At 35.2% G+C, this 22,545-nt stretch overlaps 1 protein-coding gene across 36 annotated transcripts in view; it reads left to right on the forward strand.

The window, feature by feature from the left end:
- Positions 1 to 9,747, forward strand: part of PHF20L1 (PHD finger protein 20 like 1) — a 71,981-nt gene extending 62,234 nt beyond the window's left edge. For 24 of the 36 annotated variants that reach the window (XM_055349672.2, XM_019032664.4, XM_019032665.4 and 21 more), the window contains 5 exons: positions 187 to 286; positions 1,538 to 1,733; positions 4,670 to 5,030; positions 6,311 to 6,476; positions 7,936 to 9,747. In XM_055349672.2, coding sequence (XP_055205647.2) covers positions 187 to 286; positions 1,538 to 1,733; positions 4,670 to 5,030; positions 6,311 to 6,476; positions 7,936 to 8,078 — 966 coding nt within the window. In that variant the 3' untranslated portion in view covers positions 8,079 to 9,747. The remainder of the gene's footprint in view (positions 1 to 186; positions 287 to 1,537; positions 1,734 to 4,669; positions 5,031 to 6,310; positions 6,477 to 7,935) is intronic. The other 12 variants (XM_019032666.4, XM_063709509.1, XM_031013874.3 and 9 more) reach the window with 1 other exon arrangement.
- Positions 9,748 to 22,545: the final 12,798 nt, after the last annotated feature.

Below are 22,545 nucleotides of genomic sequence, written 5' to 3' on the forward strand. Positions count from 1 at the left end.
GTTGACCATTTCAAAGATAAAATTCATCTTAAGTCATGGCTTGATTTTGTTGTGTCGAATAAGAATGAAACTGATAGTGACAGTAAGAAGCCAAGCCAGCCAATTCAAAGAAAGGGCATGTATCCTTATTCCTAGCTTATTCCTAGTGAGGATCGGGTGACTGTAATACTCCTCTGTTTTCTGCAGTGTGAAGAGTGCTTGTGTTGGCAACACAGCGTGTGCATGGGGCTGCTGGAGGAGAGCATTCCAGAGCAGTACATCTGCTATATCTGCCGGGACCCACCAGGTAAGGCTTTCTGCGCTGTGCTGATTGCCAGGATGCCTCTATGTCTCCTCCAGGATTCCAGAGTGTATCAGCTGTGTTCACCACCACTACAGCAAGTTCTCACATGATGTCATTGATAGGTTCTTGGAAACTGTGACTCCAAATGAAACAGCATGCTATATGCCATAGGAACTTAACTTGTATGTATCAATTAGCTTATAGTACAATTCATTTCATTATTCAGTGTGCCAGTTTCTGAGAACCTATTGATTACCCTTAGTGAGGACTCACTGTACTTCTTGGTCAACTAGACTCAACTTCCGTATTAAAATTTTAAAATATTTTTTCACTGTTACATTTTTATTTTCCACATTGATTACTTAGACAAATACATTAGCATATATTTATCAACAAAATTACTATCCTACTGGAAGGGAAGAGGTGTGACTTTTTCCTGGAGAAGAATTAATTAGCCTCTGTTCCTCTGTATCCATTTCTAGCTAGGCTTATTTGTGGCAATCGGAGTAGATCTGCATTATGAACTTGCATGCTACTGACCTGGCAGTTCTGCATATTCGACTCATTGTAGAGCAGGTGGGGTCTTAGAACACTACCTGTGATGCCTTTATTTTACTGATGAGGCAGACTGAGATGAAATCTATGCCTTTTGATTCTCAATCCACCATGCTGTCTACTTGGTGCCTTCTTCTGTGGTGAGATGATTGATTTAAACCATGCCTTCAACTGGCTAGTAGTATAGTATGGGACACAGGCAAGAAACACCTGGTTGTAATAGGATCTAATTTATATTAACATGAAAGATATGGAATTTCCTAGGATTCTGTGAAATCACAGACATGGGGGAAGGGTTCCTATTCACTCAACTAGAACTCTATGGTTCATCCAGTTCAAAACAAAGGTTAGTGAGAGAAATAACCCCTGTCTAGTTTTTATCCAGCCCTTTGAGCCTTTTTAGAGGACAGATGATGACTACAAAACATTGAAAGCGGTACACTCAAGGTTCCCTTTGCAAGTGTCATCTGCCACTGACCATGTCCTTAATGGTGTTTCTTCTCCTGGGTGGGCAGGAACGCTGAAGGTGTGGAGGAGCTCTTCCTGCACCAGTTCCTCAGAACGCTGTCTTACTCTTTTTGAATCTGCTCCTAGTGCTAGAGCTTGCCTTGCTTAATGAGCAACGTTAGTAGGTTAGCAGTTGATGAAAAATCCGAGTAAGTGCAATCCTCTGTGATTTAATATCAACTTCATCTGCAGGTCAGAGGTGGAGTGCAAAATATCGTTATGATAAGGAGTGGTTGAATAATGGGAGAATGTGCGGGTTATCATTTTTCAAAGAAAATTATTCTCATCTCAATGCCAAAAAGATAGTTTCTACACATCACCTGCTTGCTGATGTCTATGGTGTTACAGAAGTGCTACACGGGCTACAGCTGAAGATTGGAATACTAAAGTAAGTGAAGGGCAGCAAAGGGAGGGTCACACTTCAGTGGACGTTTTAATTCAAACCAACACTGTTGGCCTTTTGATGGTCCAGAGTAACAGTTTGGAGGAGAGAACAGGTATTTGAATAAAGTTTCATTTTTAAAAATAAGGAAAGATTGACAACCTTTTGGATGCGTTGGTGCTTCCTGTCTATTCTAGAATGTGTAAGTGTGGTTAAAGGTAGATACGGCATCTAGTATTTCAACACATTTTAGCTCCTGCGCCACTGTTTTGTATGCTTACCGTATGTGCAAAATTAAGTGCGGTTGCTGTGGTGAACCCTATATGTTGTGTCCTCCTTCAGGAATGCTATCAAGTGAAATAGATTCTAAGCAGGGTGAGTATTTTTTTTTTATAAAGATTGATTTAAAGGTGATGAAGGGAGCCTACAAACCGAATTCACCTCTCTGCTCTGCACCAAATATGTTAGTCATCCCATACAATTTTCTCTTAAACAAGTCTTTAAAGAACGTATCAGAATATTCTTGAAGTCCTTATTTCCAGTCCTTCCTAATGCCTGACTGGAATTCTTCTTTAAAAGAACAAACAAACAAAAGCCCACATTTTAAGTAAAAACAGGATGATTCACTGGTTCTTCACAAGATTTTCTTCATTTGGATGCACTTGCCTCGGCCAGAAACTTGTCCCATCCTCTCCTTCCCTTCCCATCCTTGTGTCTTTCACATCCTATCCATTGCAATTTGTGGACATTGTTCAGTCCATTCCTCTCTCACTTCTCACTGGTACTGTCTCAGCCAGGTTGTTACATTTCACATGAACGATTGCCATGCTTGTCCATTCTCTGTGGCTCCAGCCTTGTACTCTATCAGTTCATTCTTTGTACTGCTGCCAGTGTAAGCTTAGTAAAAGATAAATATCAGCTTGTCTTTCTCCAACTTAATGTACTAGAGCATCTTCCTGTTGCCCAATGGACTGAGTCCTTCCATGACACATACTCTGTCTACCATTTTTTGTTGCCACATAATCCCTGTGCTTTTTCCCCCAAACATCCCAGCTATCCCAAACCATAATCCCTAAATGAAGCAAGCTTTTCCATCGCTCTAGGCCTTTACTCACACCCAGGATAAGCTTCTACCACTAGTGCCCCTAGCAGATGCCTTTCATAATTACCTGCCCAACTAGAGTTGACCATGTTCTTCTTGGCAAACTCCACGCATACTTGTGTCAGCCACTTTGGTATGCTTAATTTTTTTATGCTTGTCTCCCCTTACTAAGTCATGGGATCCTTTAAAATAGGGCTTGTGTCCTATTCATCATTTTGTCTCTCATTGATAGTGTAGGGTAAGTACTCAGTAACTATTTGTTGAATAAAATTTGCTTCAGTTTTTTATCATAAGCCTGAATATGAATTTGTTTTTTAAAAGGCCATGTAAGTGCTAAGACTTAAGGGAGGGAATAATTTATTAGGTCTTTTTTAAAAACCTGATTTCCTTCTTGGTATCAGTATGAGTTTCTCTGCATTCATAATTTTGCCAAGGATTTTAATTGGGCCCTTTCTGTTTCATATACTTATAGGCCCTCTTTATGTTAATATTTTAAATCATAATATCTGTTAGTATGTACGATTTATTGAAAGTCCTACACGTCATGTGCTTTCATGTGATATTTCATTTAATCCTTATCATAAGCTACCCCATTTCATTGTTGGGTAGTGAAAGAGATTTTGTAACTTGTTCAGGCTTCTCTATGGCACAGCAGAATTCAACCCCTTGGACTATTGGACTGCAGTGCCAGCTTTTCTTCTACTATGCCTTTTACTGATTGAGTGTTTTAGTATTTTCTGAATATTAAATTACTAGGGATTCAAATGATAAAATTTATAATTTCAGAAACAATACTTGAGTATTATTGGAAGAGAACTAATTTGACTCAGTATGTATCTAATTTGGAAATTATTAATATGCAAACATTATTGAGCCTTTTGAAAGGTTTATATCTCCCGAATGTCCTTTCACTTCAGCTCTGATGATTGGATTCCTGTTTTACTTACTGCAGAATTAACTGTACAATATCATGCTTACATGTTCAGTGAGGATGAAGTAAATGGGCATTATCAAAGATTGTTGATGGGGTTGTAATTAGTATAATCCCTTTTGAGGTCACTTGGGTAGTACCTATCAAAATAAATGTGCATGTTATCCAGCAATTCCATATCTAGAAATTTATCTGACTGAAATATTCTGACTTGTGTGCAAAGATACACACAGGTACACAAACATATAATGGTAGGAAATTCGTTGGCTCGACTGGTACATTTGTAACTATTCAGCCCTAGAGTAAAAGTAAGGGAAATCTATCTGTATGACATGATATGGCAAGATGCCCCTAGCATGTTACGTACAAAAAGGCAGATTGTATGTGTCCTGGTTGTGTCACAAGAAGATGTGTATACTTATCCATTTAAGAACTAATTTTAGGTATACAGAAAAAGTCTGGAAGATTATACCTCAGTTATTTATGTTTGCCATGGGAGAGGAAATTTTTACTTTCTGTGCATTTATATTTAGGATTTTTGTCATCAGGAATTATCACTTTTTGACTGAATAAGTTTTTAAAATACGCTCACATTAAAGTTTTTCAAATTTTACAATGAAAAAATGACAATGAAAAATCAGTAGAAAAAGAAATGCGTGTATCAAATGATGATGTGAACTATCAACACAATTAAATTTGTTATTGCTTTTCTGAGTATTATTTCTTTAATTGAGAAGATTCAAATTTTGGATGAAATCGTGGAGGGAGTTAACTTAAAGATTACCTTTGCTTTTGTCTTGAGTCCTAGATGTCCTCCTAACCTAGTTCTGAAATAGATTATTGTATTCAGCTTGTTAATAGATTTTTTTTTTTTTTTCTGAACTGCTGTTTTTCCAACTTTGTTTTAAGGAATAAACATCATCCTGACCTTCATCTCTGGGCTTGTTCCGGGAAGCGAAAAGACCAAGATCAAATAATAGCTGGGGTGGAGAAAAAAATAGCTCAAGACACAGTTAATCGAGAAGAAAAGAAATATGTACAGAACCATAAAGAACCACCTCGTTTGCCCCTAAAAATGGAAGGAACTTATATAACAAGTGAGCATAGCTATCAAAAGCCACAAAGTTTTGGTCAGGACTGTAAATCTCTCGCAGACCCTGGGAGCTCAGATGATGATGATGTTAGTAGTTTGGAAGAAGAACAAGAATTCCACATGAGAAGTAAAAACAGTTTACAGTACTCAGCAAAAGAACACGGAATGCCTGAAAAGGTAAAACTAGTTCATTTTTCTTTGCTTGGAAACTATGACAGAAGAACAAAGGAAAATTTTATAAAATAAGACATACTGAATTCCCAGATTTTACTTGTATTTTCAAGTTCCCCAGTACCTTGTTAAAGTAAGGAGATTTTTTTGTTTTCTCTACAGGAAAACACTGGCCATTTGAACATTTGATTATCTCCTAATTCAGAATTGTAGTAATTCAATAAACTGTTACTCTAACAAAAGTTTCAATTGTATAAGTACATTTCGGTGCTTCTAAAAAATGAACCACATTGTATTCAAAACGAAAATGTCAGTGTGTAAGAATGTGAAAGTACATTTGGGTGTAATGATTTGTCTTCCTCTTTATGTGAGTTAGATAAAAGGTGGCACTCTAATTGTCTGTTTAAAAAATTTTAGCATGTTTGCCAATGCATCCCACTATTCAGTAAGGTGAATTCTGACAGATCTATGTGCATTGGACATCTATAAACTTACTTCCTGTTCACTGGGATTATCTTAGAAATGTACCTTTATTTTTTACTGATTTTCAATTAATGAGGCCACTTTAAAATTAGATGTTTTTTTTTCTGCATTCCTTAAAAAGTAATTACCATAAATAAGTACTTAAGTGAATTGGAACGTTTGTATTTCGTATCATAAAGTTTGTGGTAAGTTATTTTGTTTAATTAATATCCCATGTGCAAAATGAGTTATCTCTGGCAAATCCAAACGCACATTGTGTGTGTGTGTGTGTGTGTGTGTGTGTGTGTGTGAAGCAGTTTGTACTTTTGAAGCTTGTAAAAGGTTTTTGCCTTTCCCTCCCTTCGTTGATTTACTGTACTATAACAGTAAAGTCCAGTCTATAGTTAATTAGATTTTATACTGGTCTTTGGAAACGCTCTTGATTTCTTTTCATCATTGCTTTCCCCTCTTATGTCCACTTATATCACCAGTTGAGATTAATTGAGGAAGAGGCCAGTCTAAATTAATCAGGAATTCTAATTACAGAATAGAATTAGTGACTTCATTTATTTAGCGCATTTTATTGAAGCCTTCTTGCCTGTGTAGCACCATGTGAGGCATAGTGGAGGGAGGTGGTGGGTGCATCTGCTCTTAAGAACCACCAGCTGGAATTTGGTTATGTAGCAGTACTTCTTTAAAGATATTCCTGGAGTCAGATAGGATCTCACTAACTGTTACCAGTGATGAGGTGTTTCCTGTATCCTTAACTCAATGACTGCATTTCATCCCGTTCTTTGTGTTTATTTTCCAATGGTCCTTTGGAGAAGAATCCAGCTGAAGGGAATACAGTATTTGTTTATAATGATAAAAAGGGCACTGAAGACCCAGGAGACTCACATCTTCAGTGGCAGCTCAATCTCCTTACACACATAGAAAATGTGCAGAACGAAGTTACCAGCAGGATGGACCTAATAGAAAAAGAAGTCGATGGTAATTTAAGAAAGAACTAAAATACAGTTACTATAGTGAATTTATTGTTACTATGAAGAAGTTACTTAAAATTCTTAAATTATGGGATGAAAACTGCAGATACTCTCCATACTGATGGGGCTTTATTACTCCCTTTGTATTGTATTTAACACATTTGGGATCTTTTACGCTTAAAACAATGTGACCGGGTATGATCTTAGGTTGTTTTTATTTTTTTAAGGTGGATATTTATTAAATACTGTCTATTTGCCAGGCTCCAGATAGATCACTTATGGAATAAATTGATTAGTTTCATTGAACTAAGCTTTCTTTGGAAGTCAACATAAGGAATTTAAGCATGTTTGAAATGTGAAAACATTCTGAATATTTTTTACTTTGGTTAGTACTTGTTAAATTAACAAAAACTTCTACAAAGTTAAGTAGGTAAACCTTAAGTGGTTTTCTTTTATATTTTAAAATTGTGTCATCACACAGGAGGCCTGAAAAGTGGGCAAGAAAGATACTATCACTACTTTATAGTTGAGAAACTAGAGTAACTTAGACTACCTGATTCTCAGTCCATGTTGTTCTTAATGCTTTCTGACTCCTGTTTCTTCCTAACATCATAGACGATATTCTGCACCCCAACATTACTTTTTTTAATTTGACATAAGCACGTGATACCTCTCCTCTACACTAAGTTAGAGCTCCTACTCCTTTTTTTCCCCCTTGAGAGAAGAAGAGAAAATGGAAACCCATTTTAGAAGCCTCTTCCATCTGGGTATAAGCTAACTGTAGAGTTAATGTGATGTTTTGAGTCCATGTTTGAAGAAAAGAAAATGCATCTTGACACTATTTCATATTATTAGGGTAGATTTCCAAAGGAAACATTAATAAAAACTATAGAATATAATCAACTGCATTCTGCCTACAATTTTAATACGCTTGCATGTCTTTTAAAAAGTAGTGTTAAAATAGTGGAACTGAAAAGAACACTGAGAAATTGCTACTTCCTTTTCTTTGTTAAAAAGAACTTCTGGATTAAAAAATATGATTAGGTATGTTTTATGTAGAGATGACGAGTCTAGATTAATAGAAAGCTTGAGCAGACGTAGGGAACTGTTGTTATCTTATTCCAGAAGTGGTAAAAGGAGACCTTCAAAATGAAGTTAGTGTGTGTATATGTTTATGTGTGTGGGTATATGTATTTTCCCCCTTATATATAAAAATACATAATTCCTATATATATAAAGGGGAAAATTATCTTAAATGACAGATAAAAATGCCAAGAGGGACTAGAACTCTGTGGGGTGGGATGACAGGACGCTAACCTCTCGGAAATGTCCTGAGTATGTTGGCCCTTCTAAAGACGGGGAAGTGAACCCTTAACTCCATCACAGCTCCAACTTTCTGATTGTTTCATTTTCTGACTGTTCTTCCAGTTGCAGTTTAAATTTGTTTATTTTCTTCTCTCTTTTAGTTCTGGAAAGCTGGCTTGATTTCACAGGGGAGTTGGAGCCACCAGATCCTCTTGCAAGATTGCCCCAACTTAAACGCCACATAAAACAGCTCCTAATTGACATGGGCAAAGTACAGCAGATAGCAACTCTTTGCTCTGTATGACAACAGTGAACACTTAATGAAAGAATGTGGCTTTCTTCAGTCAAAGCATTTTTATTATCCACGTGATGGCTAAGTGGATAATTTAAAAGCTTAGTAATGTCTGGTCATTCACTGATTTGTGATGTCAATAGGATGGCACCTTGGAAAGAAAAATGAAGAACAACTTTATCAAGGAAGCTAGTATTTAAAAACAAATTCATGAGCAAGCTGCAAATGAGAATGTGTTATATGCCAAGGAACAATGAAGTAGAATATAATGTATACTAAGGGATTTCAAGTTCGCAGAATTTTTGAATAGTTGCTTACGTGAAGCTCAAGATACCTGTAGAAAGAAATATGGTATATTTATATAGTTTTTAATAGAAAGATCTATGTTTATAAACCAGCACTTGGCCAAAAACAAAATTGTAAAGGAAATTTAAATTCTGGAGAATTCTACAGGGTTGCTATAAGAACTGTCTTCTCAGCAGTTGATCCAGCTGTACGGAAATTTAGGGTATTTAAACTTTTAAAGGATCATGAGCTGTTTCTTGGGCGATGAATGTTCTTAATCAGAAAACTGACAGTAGAAATCTCACTTCTGGGGAAAACAGTTGTGGAATTCTTACTTCATTATGAATGTATTTAAAAAACAAACACCAAATAATTGGAATATATTGCAGGCACTAAGCTCATTAAAAACAAACTGGCTTGCAGAAGGGTCCGATGTGCCAAGTGATGATGATTCTGCTGGAAAGAGGATTTTAAATATTGTGGGAGTTCTCCCACCCTAAGTCTTACATAATGCCACCTGTCCATCCAAAACCTATATATCACCTATACTATATATATCATATATATAGTTGAATGGCAGTATTCAGGCTCAACGTACAGTTTGATCCTGAGTATGCTTGGTGTTTGCCTTCAGAAAAAAAAAAAATACATTGTAAATAACCTCAGCTGGGATGAGGAGTGACAGAATATCAAAATAATTTGTGGCTGTGGATTTTTTTAACTGCTAGTAGTGGAATACTGGAAAAGCTTCATTTCTGAAGATGAATTTTATTTTTAAAAAATACATGCACACTCAAAACTTTTAGCTTTGATCACAAATGGACAAATTTCTGAAACCAAAGGCAACTAAGTTGCTGTGTTAGCTCTTGCTGGATTTTGAGCCTAGGTCCTACTGTCTGCCAGTACTCATGTGAGTTGTATGCGCCCCCAGTGCTACATACGCAGGTATGCGTAAGTGTGTATGCTTGTTTTAAACAAACACTCAACGTACATATGTACATAATCTACACATATTTATATCACATATCTAGTTTTATTACTATAGACTATACGAATTGGTGGTTAACATGAAATGTTACCTTTTAACAGACTGTTTTTAAAAATTAAAAATGTATGTATAGGTTTTGAAATTTTTTTAAAAGGGGAAAAAGACTGTTAAGAGGAGGCTATTTGATGACATAACACTTGAATATTTTATGCCTCATTCTGTTTATCAGTTCTCGCGATCTGTATAAATGCATTTTAGAACTGATAGACAGTAAACTTGAATTTATCTTTGATAAGAATACATGCCACTGTACATTCAGATATTATTTAAATTTGCAAACACATTGTTCTATATGTAAGGGTACTGTATGTAAAACTCTTTATTAAAACTATTCCACATATCCTAAAATTTCAGCTTGCCTTTTTGCGGCCTTATATTTTGATGTAAAGATTAAAAGAATGTGCAAAACAGTCAGAAATTTTTATTGCCTTTTGAGATTCTCCAACTTGACAAATGTGCCAAAGATCAACAGACAGAAAATATCGTCCTGTGTATTTACTTGTCATACTTTAACTTTGTGAAAGATCTTACTGATAAATGAAAAGCTTTAGCAGAGGTGGTATTGTGGGGTAATTGCTTAAATTTGCATATCAAAGTAAAAAAGTAGTGCCTGTATTCCATGTGTGGAGTAAATTTGCTAATGTCTATATTTTATGATTGATACTATTATTTTTCCTTTGCGTTTTAAAATAGTGGCTCTAATATTTTCCCTGTCATGGCTACATTCTAGACATTGAATTTATATCTTCTTTTTTTCAGATACGGAGCAAATAGCATCCTTAACCTATGAATAATGGTGTTGCCTAGATTCTTGTCACACACACAGAAGACCCTTTGTACCTAGTAACATTCATCCTCTTGATTCCTGGTGAACACGGTTAAATTCATGCACATTTGTTCTTGTAGTTTCTAAAAATTAGATCAATTTATTTGTTAGCCAGCAAATTGAAAATTCCATTATTATATTACTGAAATTTTTGCTCGAAAATATGTATACGAACTGGAAATCTGAATTTTTAAATTTAGATCTTTAAATCAAATTATTTTTATGCATATTTTCATTTAATATAGAGTATACCAATCGATTGAAGCCTTTCACAAGTAGTGCGCTGAGCTTTTCTTATTGAAGAGTGAATTAGTTTCTGAGAAGTCAATCTATTGTGAAAAGTTTCAGATGAGATTATTTTCTTTTAGTCTTTTTAAATATCACTATATGTATTTAAATAGAAGCAATAAACTAGAGAGAGTGTTTCTTGAAAAGACAAATGTTTTATTTGCCACCAGGCAGAACAGAATGAGCATTGGTAGAGAAGGCTCCCTCTTGGTATGTTACTGATAAACTTGTACTTCCTCATACTTGTTTGTGGTTCTACTGACTTATTTCCAAACTTAAGAGTAATGTACTTCAAAAACAACTTGGTTATTCTTTAAATTTCAGGTAAAACCCCTTTTCCTAACACTCATCTTATTTCCACTGTCTTATTTCCTCTCAGATGTTCATATTTCACATGTTCAAAATGAAGCGTACTATTTCCCCTCCAATAAACGAAGTCTCCTGCCAACTTCACTGTCTCTGTTAATAACGTTACCCTAAGAGTTCAGGCTTCAAACACCGAGTCCTCCCTCATATCCATATCATTAAAACAGATAATGTTGTCTTCTTCTGAATCCTACTGAAGGTCCAACATTTTTTATAAAATAATGTCATGAAGATATTGCCACTGGCCTCTGAAACTGTAACTTTGCCTTTATTCTAATTCATCACAATTGTCACTGCCACACTGTTCCATCCATTGCACATGTTCCATGCATTGTACATGTTACCTGCAGTATCTAATTTGTTCATAAAATAAGGTAAAATGATCATTTTCTAGATGAGGCTGAGGGACAGGGACAGTTAGAAACTTATCCTGGATAAGACATAAGGGGGCAGGTTCAGGATTCAAATCCTGTGCTATTCAAGTTCATAGTCTTTCCAGCATATGTGCTTCAACTATTCTTGTCATTTCAGTTTTCTGCTCTGGAATGTCTAGTGACTCCCTGTTTCAAACCATGTCAGGTCTTTGTAATCTGGATCTTTTGCAGTTTACATAATCCTCAGTTATTTAAATGTAGCCTCACTGTTAAATGGACTACACTTGTTTTCCTCTATTACCTTTGTATTGTTTTCCTCTTCTGGAAAATTCTCCACTGTTTATTGTCCCTCTGTAAACCCAGACAATCCTTCAAACTTCATTTCTCTTCCTATGAGAAGTAATCCATTACTGAAAGCCTTTCATGGTATCCTGCATTGTACCAACATATGGAGGAACTACATCAGTGATTAATAATATAGTGGAACAGGCATGAACTTTGCAGTCTTGGACTCAAATTTTCACTCTGGCAATTTACTAGCAGTGTGATCTTTTGGAACTTCACTATCCTTATCTGTAAAATGGGAATAATGCCCAGCTTAGAGCCTTGTTTTGAGAATTAAGTAAAGCAAATAAAGTACCTAGAAACTGTTACTAAATAAATAGAAATTTCATTAGACATTAGGGTTGTCCATGTGCCAGCTATTAAGCTTAGAGGCTGGGGATGGATATGGGATTAATAAGATCACAGCCTATAGACTAATGGAAACATAAAAATATTTTTCAACAAGATAGGTGCCATCAGAGAGTACAAGGAGATGAAAGATAATTAGACTTGTAGGTGGAGGGAGGGGTTTTTGGGAAATAGATGATGAATATTAATTAAAACAGTGGTCTTCTCATGTCTTTTGACTTTGAGTGGCCTCTCTAAAGCATTTCACTCCTGGTACACCTGTCTTTGGGTACTCCTGAAAGTAGGGCAAGAGATAAGACTTGACTGTATTTAGTTTATTCAGGAAATGTTCCAAGGAATTGAAATGAGGGAGAAACAAAGGTGTGGGAGGGGAGGGAAAAAGCTAATATGAATATGCATAATTGAAGACACTGCCATGAGCAATGGGGTTTCGATTCTTCCATTTGAAGTTGTTTATAAATTTAAACTATTGCAAAGGATGATTTCCAATTTGCAAATATTGACATATTCAAATAAACCAGTTACATTATTTTTAAATGTATACAATAGAATCAGAGTACAGTTTTGTTCTTTACCAACATGTTTTTAAAATACATGAGCAATCTTTAACATTTAGAAATTTTACATATGTTTATATTCTCCCTTCTGCCTTTCCACATTACTTACTAACAGAATATTCTTTTCTGTAATTATAGGTCTTTATCACCCTCTCATACTTTTGTCCACAAAAAATGGTGCATTGCAATTTTAAAAAGCATCAAAATACACACTGCAAACACTAATATCACTGAATAAATAGAAAAATTTACAATTGTAGTTGAACATTGCACCCCTCCTAATTTAGCACTAATTGACAGAACAAGTAGACAAAGTCAAGATATATTAATAGAAGACTTAAGCAAAAGTGATCACCCAAAATGACTTAAAATAGACATTTATGGAACATTCTGTCCAATAACACAAGAACATACATTTTATTTTTAAGTGTACATGGAACACTAAAGATGATAGACTATATACTAGGCCGTAGAGCAATATGTCTCAATAAAGGTAAATATAAAACAGTCTCAATAAATGTAAAATAACTGAAATCATGCACAATATGCTCTCTGACCACAACTGAATTAAATTGGAAATCAATACCAGGAAGATAATCTGGAAAAGTTCCCAAATGTCAGAGAATTAAACAGTGTACTTTTAAATAACCCATGAGCCCAAGAAAAAAAATGTTACAAGTAAGATTAGAAAATATTTTAAATAGAATGAAAATGAAAACAACATGCTAAAATTTGTGGGATACACCTCAATCGATGTTAGAAATTATAGCTTTGCTTATATTTATAAAAGTACAAAATCACTGATAAAAGATTTCACCTTAGGAAACCAGAAGATAAAGAGCAAATTAAAGCCAAATAAGCATAATAGCAAGGAAATAATGATAGTGCTGGAACCAATGAAATACTAAATGAACAAAATGCAGATATAGATAGCTGGTTCTTGGAACAGAACAAAAATTGATACTCTCTTGGAGATTGATAAATAATTAGAATGGAGGAGGGGGACATTACTGTGGATCCAACAGTTTTTTAAAACACAGTGAATACATTTCCATAAATTTGAGGCTTAGCTGAAATGGGAAAATCCCTCAAAGGACACAAATTACCAAAAAACAAATGGAAGAAGTAGAATTTATAATTAAAAATCTAGGCTGAGCACAGTGACTCATGCCTGTAATCTCAGCAATTTGGGAGGCCAAAACAAAAGGATCACTTGAGCCCAGGGGTTCCAGACCAGCCTGGGCAACATAATAACACCCTGTCTCTACAAAAAGTAAAATAATAATAATAAACAATTGCTAGGTGTAGCGGCACCTGCCTGTAGTCCTAGCTACTCAAGAGGCTGAGGTGGGAGGATCGCTTTGAGCCCAGGTGGTTGAGGCTGCAGTGAGTGGTGATTGTGCCACTGCACTCCAGCCTGGGTGACAGGGCAAGGCCCTCTCTCAAAACAACAATAGAAAAAACCTTCAGGTCTAAATATGAATTCTATTATAACATTTAAGGAAAATGTGATCTCGATTTTATGTCAACACTGGCAGAAAGTACAAAAAAGCATTTAGTATCTTATGTCTTGAGATGAACTTTGATCTCGTGCCAAAACCAGAAGAAAAAAAAAAAGATATTGGAAGATCAATACATATTCCTCCTGAATGTAGATTAAAAAATCCTCAGCAAAATATTAGCAAACCAAACCCAGCAATATAAAGGATAATACATCAAGATCAGGTTGAGTATTTTCCTAGGAATATGAAGTTGGCTTAATAATAAAAAATCAATGTAATGAAACAGGTCAATAAAAGAATACAAACTATGGCCAGGCGCGGTGGCTCACGCCTGTAATCCCAGCACTTTGGGAGGCCGAGGTGGGCGGATCACAAGGTCAGGAGATCAAGACCATCCTGGTTAACACGGTGAAACCCCGTCTCTACTAAAAAATACAAAAACATTAGCTGGCGTGGTGGCGGGTGCCTGTAGTCCCAGCTACGCGGGAGGCTGAGGCAGGAGAATGGCGTGAACCCGGGAGGCGGAGCTTGCAGTGAGCCGAGATCGCGCCACTGCACTCCAGCCTGGGCGACAGAGCGTGACTCCGCCTCAAAAAAAAAAAAAAAAAAAAATACGACCTATATGTTAATCTCAATAAATGAAAAATATATCACAAATTTCAACATCCATTCATGATTTAAAATGATCAGAAAACAAAGATTAGAAAGAAATTTATAATTTATACAAAGGGCCTATACCAAGAAACTTAATCTAACATCATAGTGGCAAAAGAATATGTCCCTCCCTAAGATGAGGGGCAAAGCAAGAACGCCACTATCACCACTTCTATCCAGCATTGTATTGGAGGTCCTGCCAGTGTAAGATGGAACTGGGCAATAAAGAAAAGAAAATAAAAGTAAACCAATTGGAAAGGAAGAAGAAACATTTTTAGCTGACGTGTTTTGTACCTGGAAAAGTCTAAGGAATCTACCAAAATGCTACCAGATCTAATATTTCTGTGCATTGGCAGTGAGCAATTGGAAATTAGAATTTAAAAATAAATGCTATTTTCAGCAGTATCAAAATGTAAATAGGGATAAATTTTAAAAAACGTTTAAGATATATGCAGAAAACTACAAAAACAATGCTGAGGATAATTAAACATGACATAAATAAATAGAAAGATATACCAGGATAATGGATTGGAAGACTCAGTGTTGCTGAAATGTCAGTTCTCCCAAAATTTGACCTGTAAATATAGTGCAATCCTACTTAAAATCCCAGAAGACTTTTTGAAATAGATTATCAAGCTTATTCTACAATTTATATGAAAATGCAAAGGACCTAGAATAGCCAAAGAAATTTCAAGAAGAACAAAGTTGGAGGTAATCCAATTTCTAATTTTGAGGCTTATTATAAAGCTGCAATCATCAAGACAGCATAGACATGGCATAAAGATAGAGATGTAGATCCATGGTACAAAAATAGAGAATCCAGATATAGACCTAAAAAACATGGTCAATTGAATGAGAGTTTCACTTGCTCCATATCCTTGCCAGCATTTGGTAGTGTTAGTGTTTAACGTTTTAGCTGTTTAAGTGTGCACTGCTATCTTACTGGTTTTTTTTTTTTTTTTTTTTTTTTTTTTGAGACAGAGTCTCACTCTATCCCTCAGGCTGGAGTGCAGTGGTGTGATCTCAGCTCACTGCAACCTCCACCTCCCCAGTTCAAGTGATTCTCATGCCTCAGCCTCTTGAGTAGCTGGGATTATAGCTACCACATGTAGCTAATTTTTGTATTTTGTATTTTGTATTTTTAGTAGAGACGGGGTTTCACCATATTGGCCAGGCTGGTCTTGAACTACGGACCTCAGGTGATCCGCCCGCCTAAGCCTCCCAAAGCGCTGGGATTACAGGTGTGAGCCACGGCACATGGCCTATCTTATTGTTTTAATTTCCATGTTGATATCCAATTGCTCCAGTACCATTTGTTGAAAAGATTATCTTTTTTCCCTTTGAATTACCTCGGTGCCTTTCTTGAGAGAAAAGTAACCATAGTTATGTTAGTTTATTTCTGCATCCTATATTCTTTTTCCACTAATATATATGTCTATCCTTATGCCAACATGAGACTGTCTTAATTACTATAGCTTTCTAGTGAGGTTTGGAATCAGGTAGAATAATTCTAATTATGTTGTTCCATAAAATGTTTTTGCTAATTCTAGATTTTATTTTTGCACTTCCGTAAACATTTTAGGATCAGCTTGTCAGCTTCTTTTAAAACCTGCTGGAATTTTGACAGGAATTGCACTGAATCTGTAGATCAATTTTTGTCTCAACAATATTGAATCTTCTGATCCAGGAGCATGGTATATTTCTACATTTGTGTAGAATCTATGTATTTTTTTCTCAGCAGTTTTCTTGTAATTTTGAGTGTTCAGATTTTGCACTTATTTTGTTAATTTATTTCTAAGTATTTTTTCTTGATTATATTTTAAATGGAACTGTTTTCTTAATTTCATTTTTACATGTTTTACTACTAGAACAGATAAATATAATTGAGTTTTTAAAATCTTATATCTGCTAAAATCACTCATTAGTCCTATAATTCTTGTACATTCCCTAAGATTTTCTATATAAATTATGTTTTCTATGAATAGAGACACATTTATTTATTCTTTATTGATGTGTATATCTTTATTTCTCATTGCATTATTGCACAGGCAAGAACATTCAGTCCAATATGAATAAAAAAGGTGAGAGTGGACATTCTTGCCTCATTCCCTTGGGAGAAAACATTAAGTCTTTCACTATTAAAGATGATGTTATCTTTAAATTTTTGGTACATGCCTTTTATCAGATTGAAGTTACCTTTTTTTCTGGTTTGTTAAGAGTTTTTTTATGGTTATTATTAATGGGTGTTGGATTTTGGCAATGTGTTTTTCTGTTTCTGTTGACATGGTTGTATAACTTTTGTATTTTTTAATATAGTGTAGTACATGAATTCTTTCAGAGGTTAAACCAACTTTGAATTCCCAGAATAGACCCTGCTTTGTCATGATATACAATGCATTTTATATATTGCTGGATTTGATTTGCTATTATGTTGCTAAGGATTTTTGTATTCGTATTCATAAGGGAATATTGTTCTGTAGTTTTATTTTCTTGTAAGATTTTTGTGCGGCTTTGATATCAGGGTAATACTGGCTCTATTAAATTAACTGGAAAGGGTTCTTTTTTTTCTGTAATTTCTGAAGACTTAAGTGAAGTTAGTATTATTTCTTTCTTAAATGTGTAGTAGAATTCACCAGTGTAACCACTGGGATTGGCCTTCACATTTGGAGAAGATTTTAAATTACTGATTACTGATAAAATAAAAATATTTTATCAATATAGATATTCGGATTTTTCACTTCTTCTTTGAGCTCATTTTAGAAGTTTGCATCTTTCTAGGAATGTGTACATTTCATCTAATTATCTAATGTGAGTTTTTGTAATTGTCCCTTAAAATTCTTTTAATTTATGGTTAGTCTGTAGTCATGTCTCTTATTCTTGATTTTATGATTGGCTGCTTGTCTCTCCCTCCCTCTCTCCCACCTTCCTTCCTTCCTTTCTCTTCTTCCCCTCACCCCAAATCCTCAGTCTACCTAGAAGTTTGTCAATTTTGTTACCCTTTCAAGAAGCTGTTGCTTTATTTTACTTTTTCTGTTGTGTTTTGTATTATGTTTTATTAATTTCTGCTCTTGAATTTCCTTTCTTTCTTCCCTTTATTTTTTTCCCTCCTTTAGCTTCTTGAGGTAAAAACTATGATTATTGATTTTAGATCTTTCTTCTTTTGAATCTAGGCATTTAAAGCTGTAAATTTCCCTCTAGGCACTGACTTAATTGCATATCATACTTTTTGACATGTTGTACTTTCTATTTTCATTCAGTTAGAGATATTTTCTAAGTGAAAATATCTCTATTTTCTAAGTTTTTCTAAGTATTTTCTAAGTTTCTCTTGTGATTTCTTATTGACCATGGATTATTTAGAAATGTTTAATTTCCTAGCACATGGGTATTTCTCAGATTTCTTCTGTTGATTGTTTCTAATTTTATTCCAATATTGTTGGAGAATATTCTTATATAATTTTAGTCCTTTTCAATTTAAGTCTTGTTTTATGCCTAGCATATTAAATGTGCACTTGAAAAGAATGTGTATTATGCTATTGTTATGTGAAGTGTTCTATACGTATCAGGTCAACTTGGTTAAGAGTTTAGCTCAGGTCTACTATATCTTCACTGATTTCTCTCTAGTTGGTATATCAACTATTAAGAAAGAGATATTGAAATTACCAGCTAAAATGATTGAATTGTCTATTTGTCTTTTCAATTAAATCAATTTTTATATTGTGCTTTTTGGGCCTTTCTTGTAGTTTGTGTGTGTGTGTGTGTGTGTGTGTGTGTGTGTATTTACAATTTTTTATATCCTGGCATATTAACCTTTTCATTGTTATTAAATATGACTTTTTGTGTCTAGTAATACTCCTTGTCTTAAAATCTGTTCTGTCTGATATTGATGTACCCAAGAGCAATGAAAACATGTCTACATAAAAACTTATTTACAAATGTTCATAGCAATATTATTCATAATGACCAGAAAGCAGAAACAACATAAATGTGCACCAATTGATAAATGGATCAATAAAATCTAGTGTATCTACATAATGGAATATTATTCAGCAATAAAAACAAATGAATTACTGATACATGCTACAACACATCTATAACATAGATGAACATTGAAACCCTCATACTAAGTGAATGAAGCCAATCACAAAAGACCACATATTGTATGATTCAATTTATATGAATTTTCCAGAACAGAAAAATCTATAGAGACAGAAAGTGGATTGATTAGTGGTTACCTAGGGCTGTGGCAGGGCGGGGAATGGGGAAATTGGAGGATGATGGCTAAAGGGTGGGGGATTCTTTTGAGAATAACATTCTAAAATTTATAGTGATGGATGCAAAGTTATGTAAAGGTACCAAAAGCTGTTTAATAGCTGTACCAACAGCTATTAAATTGTTGAATACACTTTAAATAGGCAAATTGTATGGTATGTGAGTTATCTCACCAAAGTCTTTTAAAAAATTTTTTTAAAGAACACATATACATCAAATTGTTGATTATGATGAAACCAAGGAGATGTTACAGCCAAATAAAATGTTAAATCCTGGATTGGACCCTGGAGCAGAAAGAGGAACATTAGTGCAATAATTGGTGAAATTCTATTACAGTATTCAGTTTAGTTAATAGTATTATTCTGATGTGATGTTAACATTAAGTGAAATTGATTAAGGGGTATATAGAAACTTTGTACTACTACTGCGACTTTGGGTAAGTCTGTAATTATTTTCAAAATAAAAAGTTAAAGAAAAAACTATATGAGACAAGAGTGAAAATGCAACCTATGGATTGTAGTTCAGAATGCACCAATAGTGGTTAATTGTAACAAATACACCACACTGATATAAAATGTGAACAGTAGGGAGAAATGCATGGGGAAGGAGGGTATATGGGAACTCTGTACTATCTGCTCAATTTTCTGTAAATCTAAAACTGTAAAGTCTATTAATTTAAAAAAATTAAAAACTTCAAATTTCTATTTCTGAAAAAGGAATATGAAAGGATAATTTTAATATGCTATCTTTTTAGTTTGAGAAAGAAAATATTTCAGTGAAATTATTACAAACCCACAGGCAATTTAAAGTTCATCCTTGCAACACACTGTCTCTAGGAATCAGGCTGGCTCAGTGAATCAAGGAGGAAATGCAGTCATGAGAAAAAGAAGCCTTGAAAGAATGTAAATGAAATGAAGGAAGATAGAAGAGAGTGTTGCTTTGGAGAAACGGTGCAATCTGTGAAGGCACACTGGTCAGATTTAAATATAAAATAGGGCTTTGAAGGCCTGGGTAGGCTGATACAAGTGGGAAGTGGAGATGCACAGGGAATTCAATTGCTCTGAAAGTAGACACTAGAGAAAGCAGAAACATCTTAATTTTCACAAATCAAAACAAACTTGGAAAGTTTGGACCACACTGCACTCTGAGATCTTGGAAAATCTTGGCTCTTTTGTTGGATTTCTTCAAGGAGAGAACTAGGATCAACCAACAGTTGAGAAGTTCCATCTTAAAACAACAAATAGCTCAGCAAGTGGGAACCATCCCATGAAGAATGGGCTACTGTATGGGATGCTTACAGAAAACCTAGACATATGTAATAAGATTGGACCAAATATACAGAGTACTCAAAGTAGTTTTAGTGAGTTTCAAGGTGAGGCAGCCATCTTCATGCAGAGGTGGAGATACAGATGCTACTTATGCCCCAAGGAAACATGCCCGAAAAATTTACAGAATGATGGCTCTAAAGTGAGGCACACTAATATGAGAGCCATTGAAGGGGCCAGGCAAAACAGGATAGTGTACATGTCTGAACTGTTGGTCACATGGCAGAATGTCTTGACGGAGACACTTGAGGAAGTGGCAGCAGACAAGATAGGTCTGAATAACTGATGCTTTGGGCAGTCCCAGAGTATATTGACTTTATCTCCTCAGATCTGAGAGAAACAAGTGGACAAAATCTAGTGGCATGTGTTTAAAACTATTTCTAGAAAGAACAGAACAAAAAGAAGGGCTCAAATCCAGCAAACCATCCCAGCCCAAAATGAATCAGAGAAGAAAGGAGAGTGACTTAAGCTAGTTAACCTATTGGAAAGTGGGCTGGGCCTTTCAGAAAGCAAAAGGGAGAACCACAGTGGAAAACAAAATGCCAATGCCGTATTTCTCTACAGCAGAAAACAATGTAGCAAAACAACTACTACTCAAGACACAGAACAGTTGAAAATAAAGAAAAGCAGTGTTTTCGGGAGCAATGGGCTTCTAATCATTACCAGTCCCATAGAGTGACAGACTTCAAAAACCTCCATAAGCTAAAAATGGTACTTCCACTAAAAAAATTGGGAGACAAGGAGGAAACATCCCCAAGGGTAAGATTTCAGAGGGTTGCAAAATTCCAGGGCAGCAGCCAGTGTGAGACAGGGCTGTACATGGCTGTTCACAAGAGCCAGTAGAAGAAGTATGGCCAGATACATCCACCTTCAGTGTTGCATACTGGGATCAAAGGAGAAATAGAAATTGAGAGGTTTCAAGGATGTTCAACACAAGGAGATGTATCTTAAATAAGACTAGCATCTAGGGCTGCCACCATTGAAACATTCTCATTTTTTCAAGAAAAATGACAGGCACTACTATGCATCTTATATTTATTACTTCATTTATAATTACATCATCCTATGAAGTTGGGCACTAACAGCATTTTATATGTATTACTTCATTTATAATTACATTATCCTATGAAGTGGGGCACTAATAGCATTATAACTTTATAGATGAGGAAATTGGGGCACAGAGAGATTAAATAGCTTGTCCAAGATCATATAGTTAGTACTCTTGGTAGAGTGTCATGGAGACCAGCACCACTCTTATGAATGCAGGGTGACTCTGATGGATGGTCTTTTCCTCTCCAAGAGTTAGCCATTCTTTTTTAAATAGTGAAGACCACTGGACTTAGGCAGGGTATGGAGGGAGGCATTTTGGGAAACTTGGGAGTGCTTCTGCCTTATTCCTGATTTTCAATCTATGAGAAGACTTCTTCCCTAAATGCTCTTGGCTTCTTGTTTCATCCCTTTTCCATAGATGTTGATAGTTACCTGGTTGATGAGTAACTTTTCCTCTTTTTCTAAAGTAAATGTTTTTACTATAAATTTTTGCTATGAATTTCTCTTTCAGTACTGCTTTAGCTGTGTTCAACAAATTTTGTTATGTCGTATTTACATTTTAATGCAGTTCAATGTATTTTAAAATATCCTTTGAGTCTTCCTCTTTGATCCATGGCCTCCTAAAGTGCTGGGATTACAGGCATGAGCCATGCTGGCTCTGTCTGTTTTCCATTTAAGCACCCAGGGGACACTTAAAGTATGTTTAGTTTCCAAGAGATCGGAAATTTTCCAGTTGTCTTTCCCTTATTTATTTCTACTTTGATTCCATTTGTTAACAGAACACATTCTGTATGATTTCAATTCTTTTAAATTTGTCAGCATTTGTTTTCTGGCTCAGGATATGGTCTATCTTGGTATATATTCCATGGATGCTTGAAAAGAACATGTATTCTGCTCTGTTGGATGGGATATTCTATAAATGTTGATTAGATGCTACTGGTGTTGAGTTCTTTTGTATCCTTGCTGATTTTCAATCTAGTTGTTCTATCAGTTGTTGAGGGAGAGGTGTTCAAGTCTCCAACTACAATTGATTTGTCTATTTCTCCTTTCAGTTCTATCAGTTTTTGCCTCACCTGTTTTGCAGCTCTGTTGTTTAATGCATGCACATTAGGACTGCTATGTTTTCTTGGAGGATTAATCCTTAGGTCAATGTGTACTATTCCTTTCTGTCCCTCAGAATTTTATTTGCTATCAAATCTGTTTTATCTGATATTAGTAAAGCCACTCCTTTCTTTTGATTAA

This window comes from Gorilla gorilla, chromosome 7 (assembly GCF_029281585.2).
Source record: "Gorilla gorilla gorilla isolate KB3781 chromosome 7, NHGRI_mGorGor1-v2.1_pri, whole genome shotgun sequence".
Taxonomy (NCBI): Eukaryota; Metazoa; Chordata; class Mammalia; order Primates; family Hominidae; genus Gorilla; species Gorilla gorilla.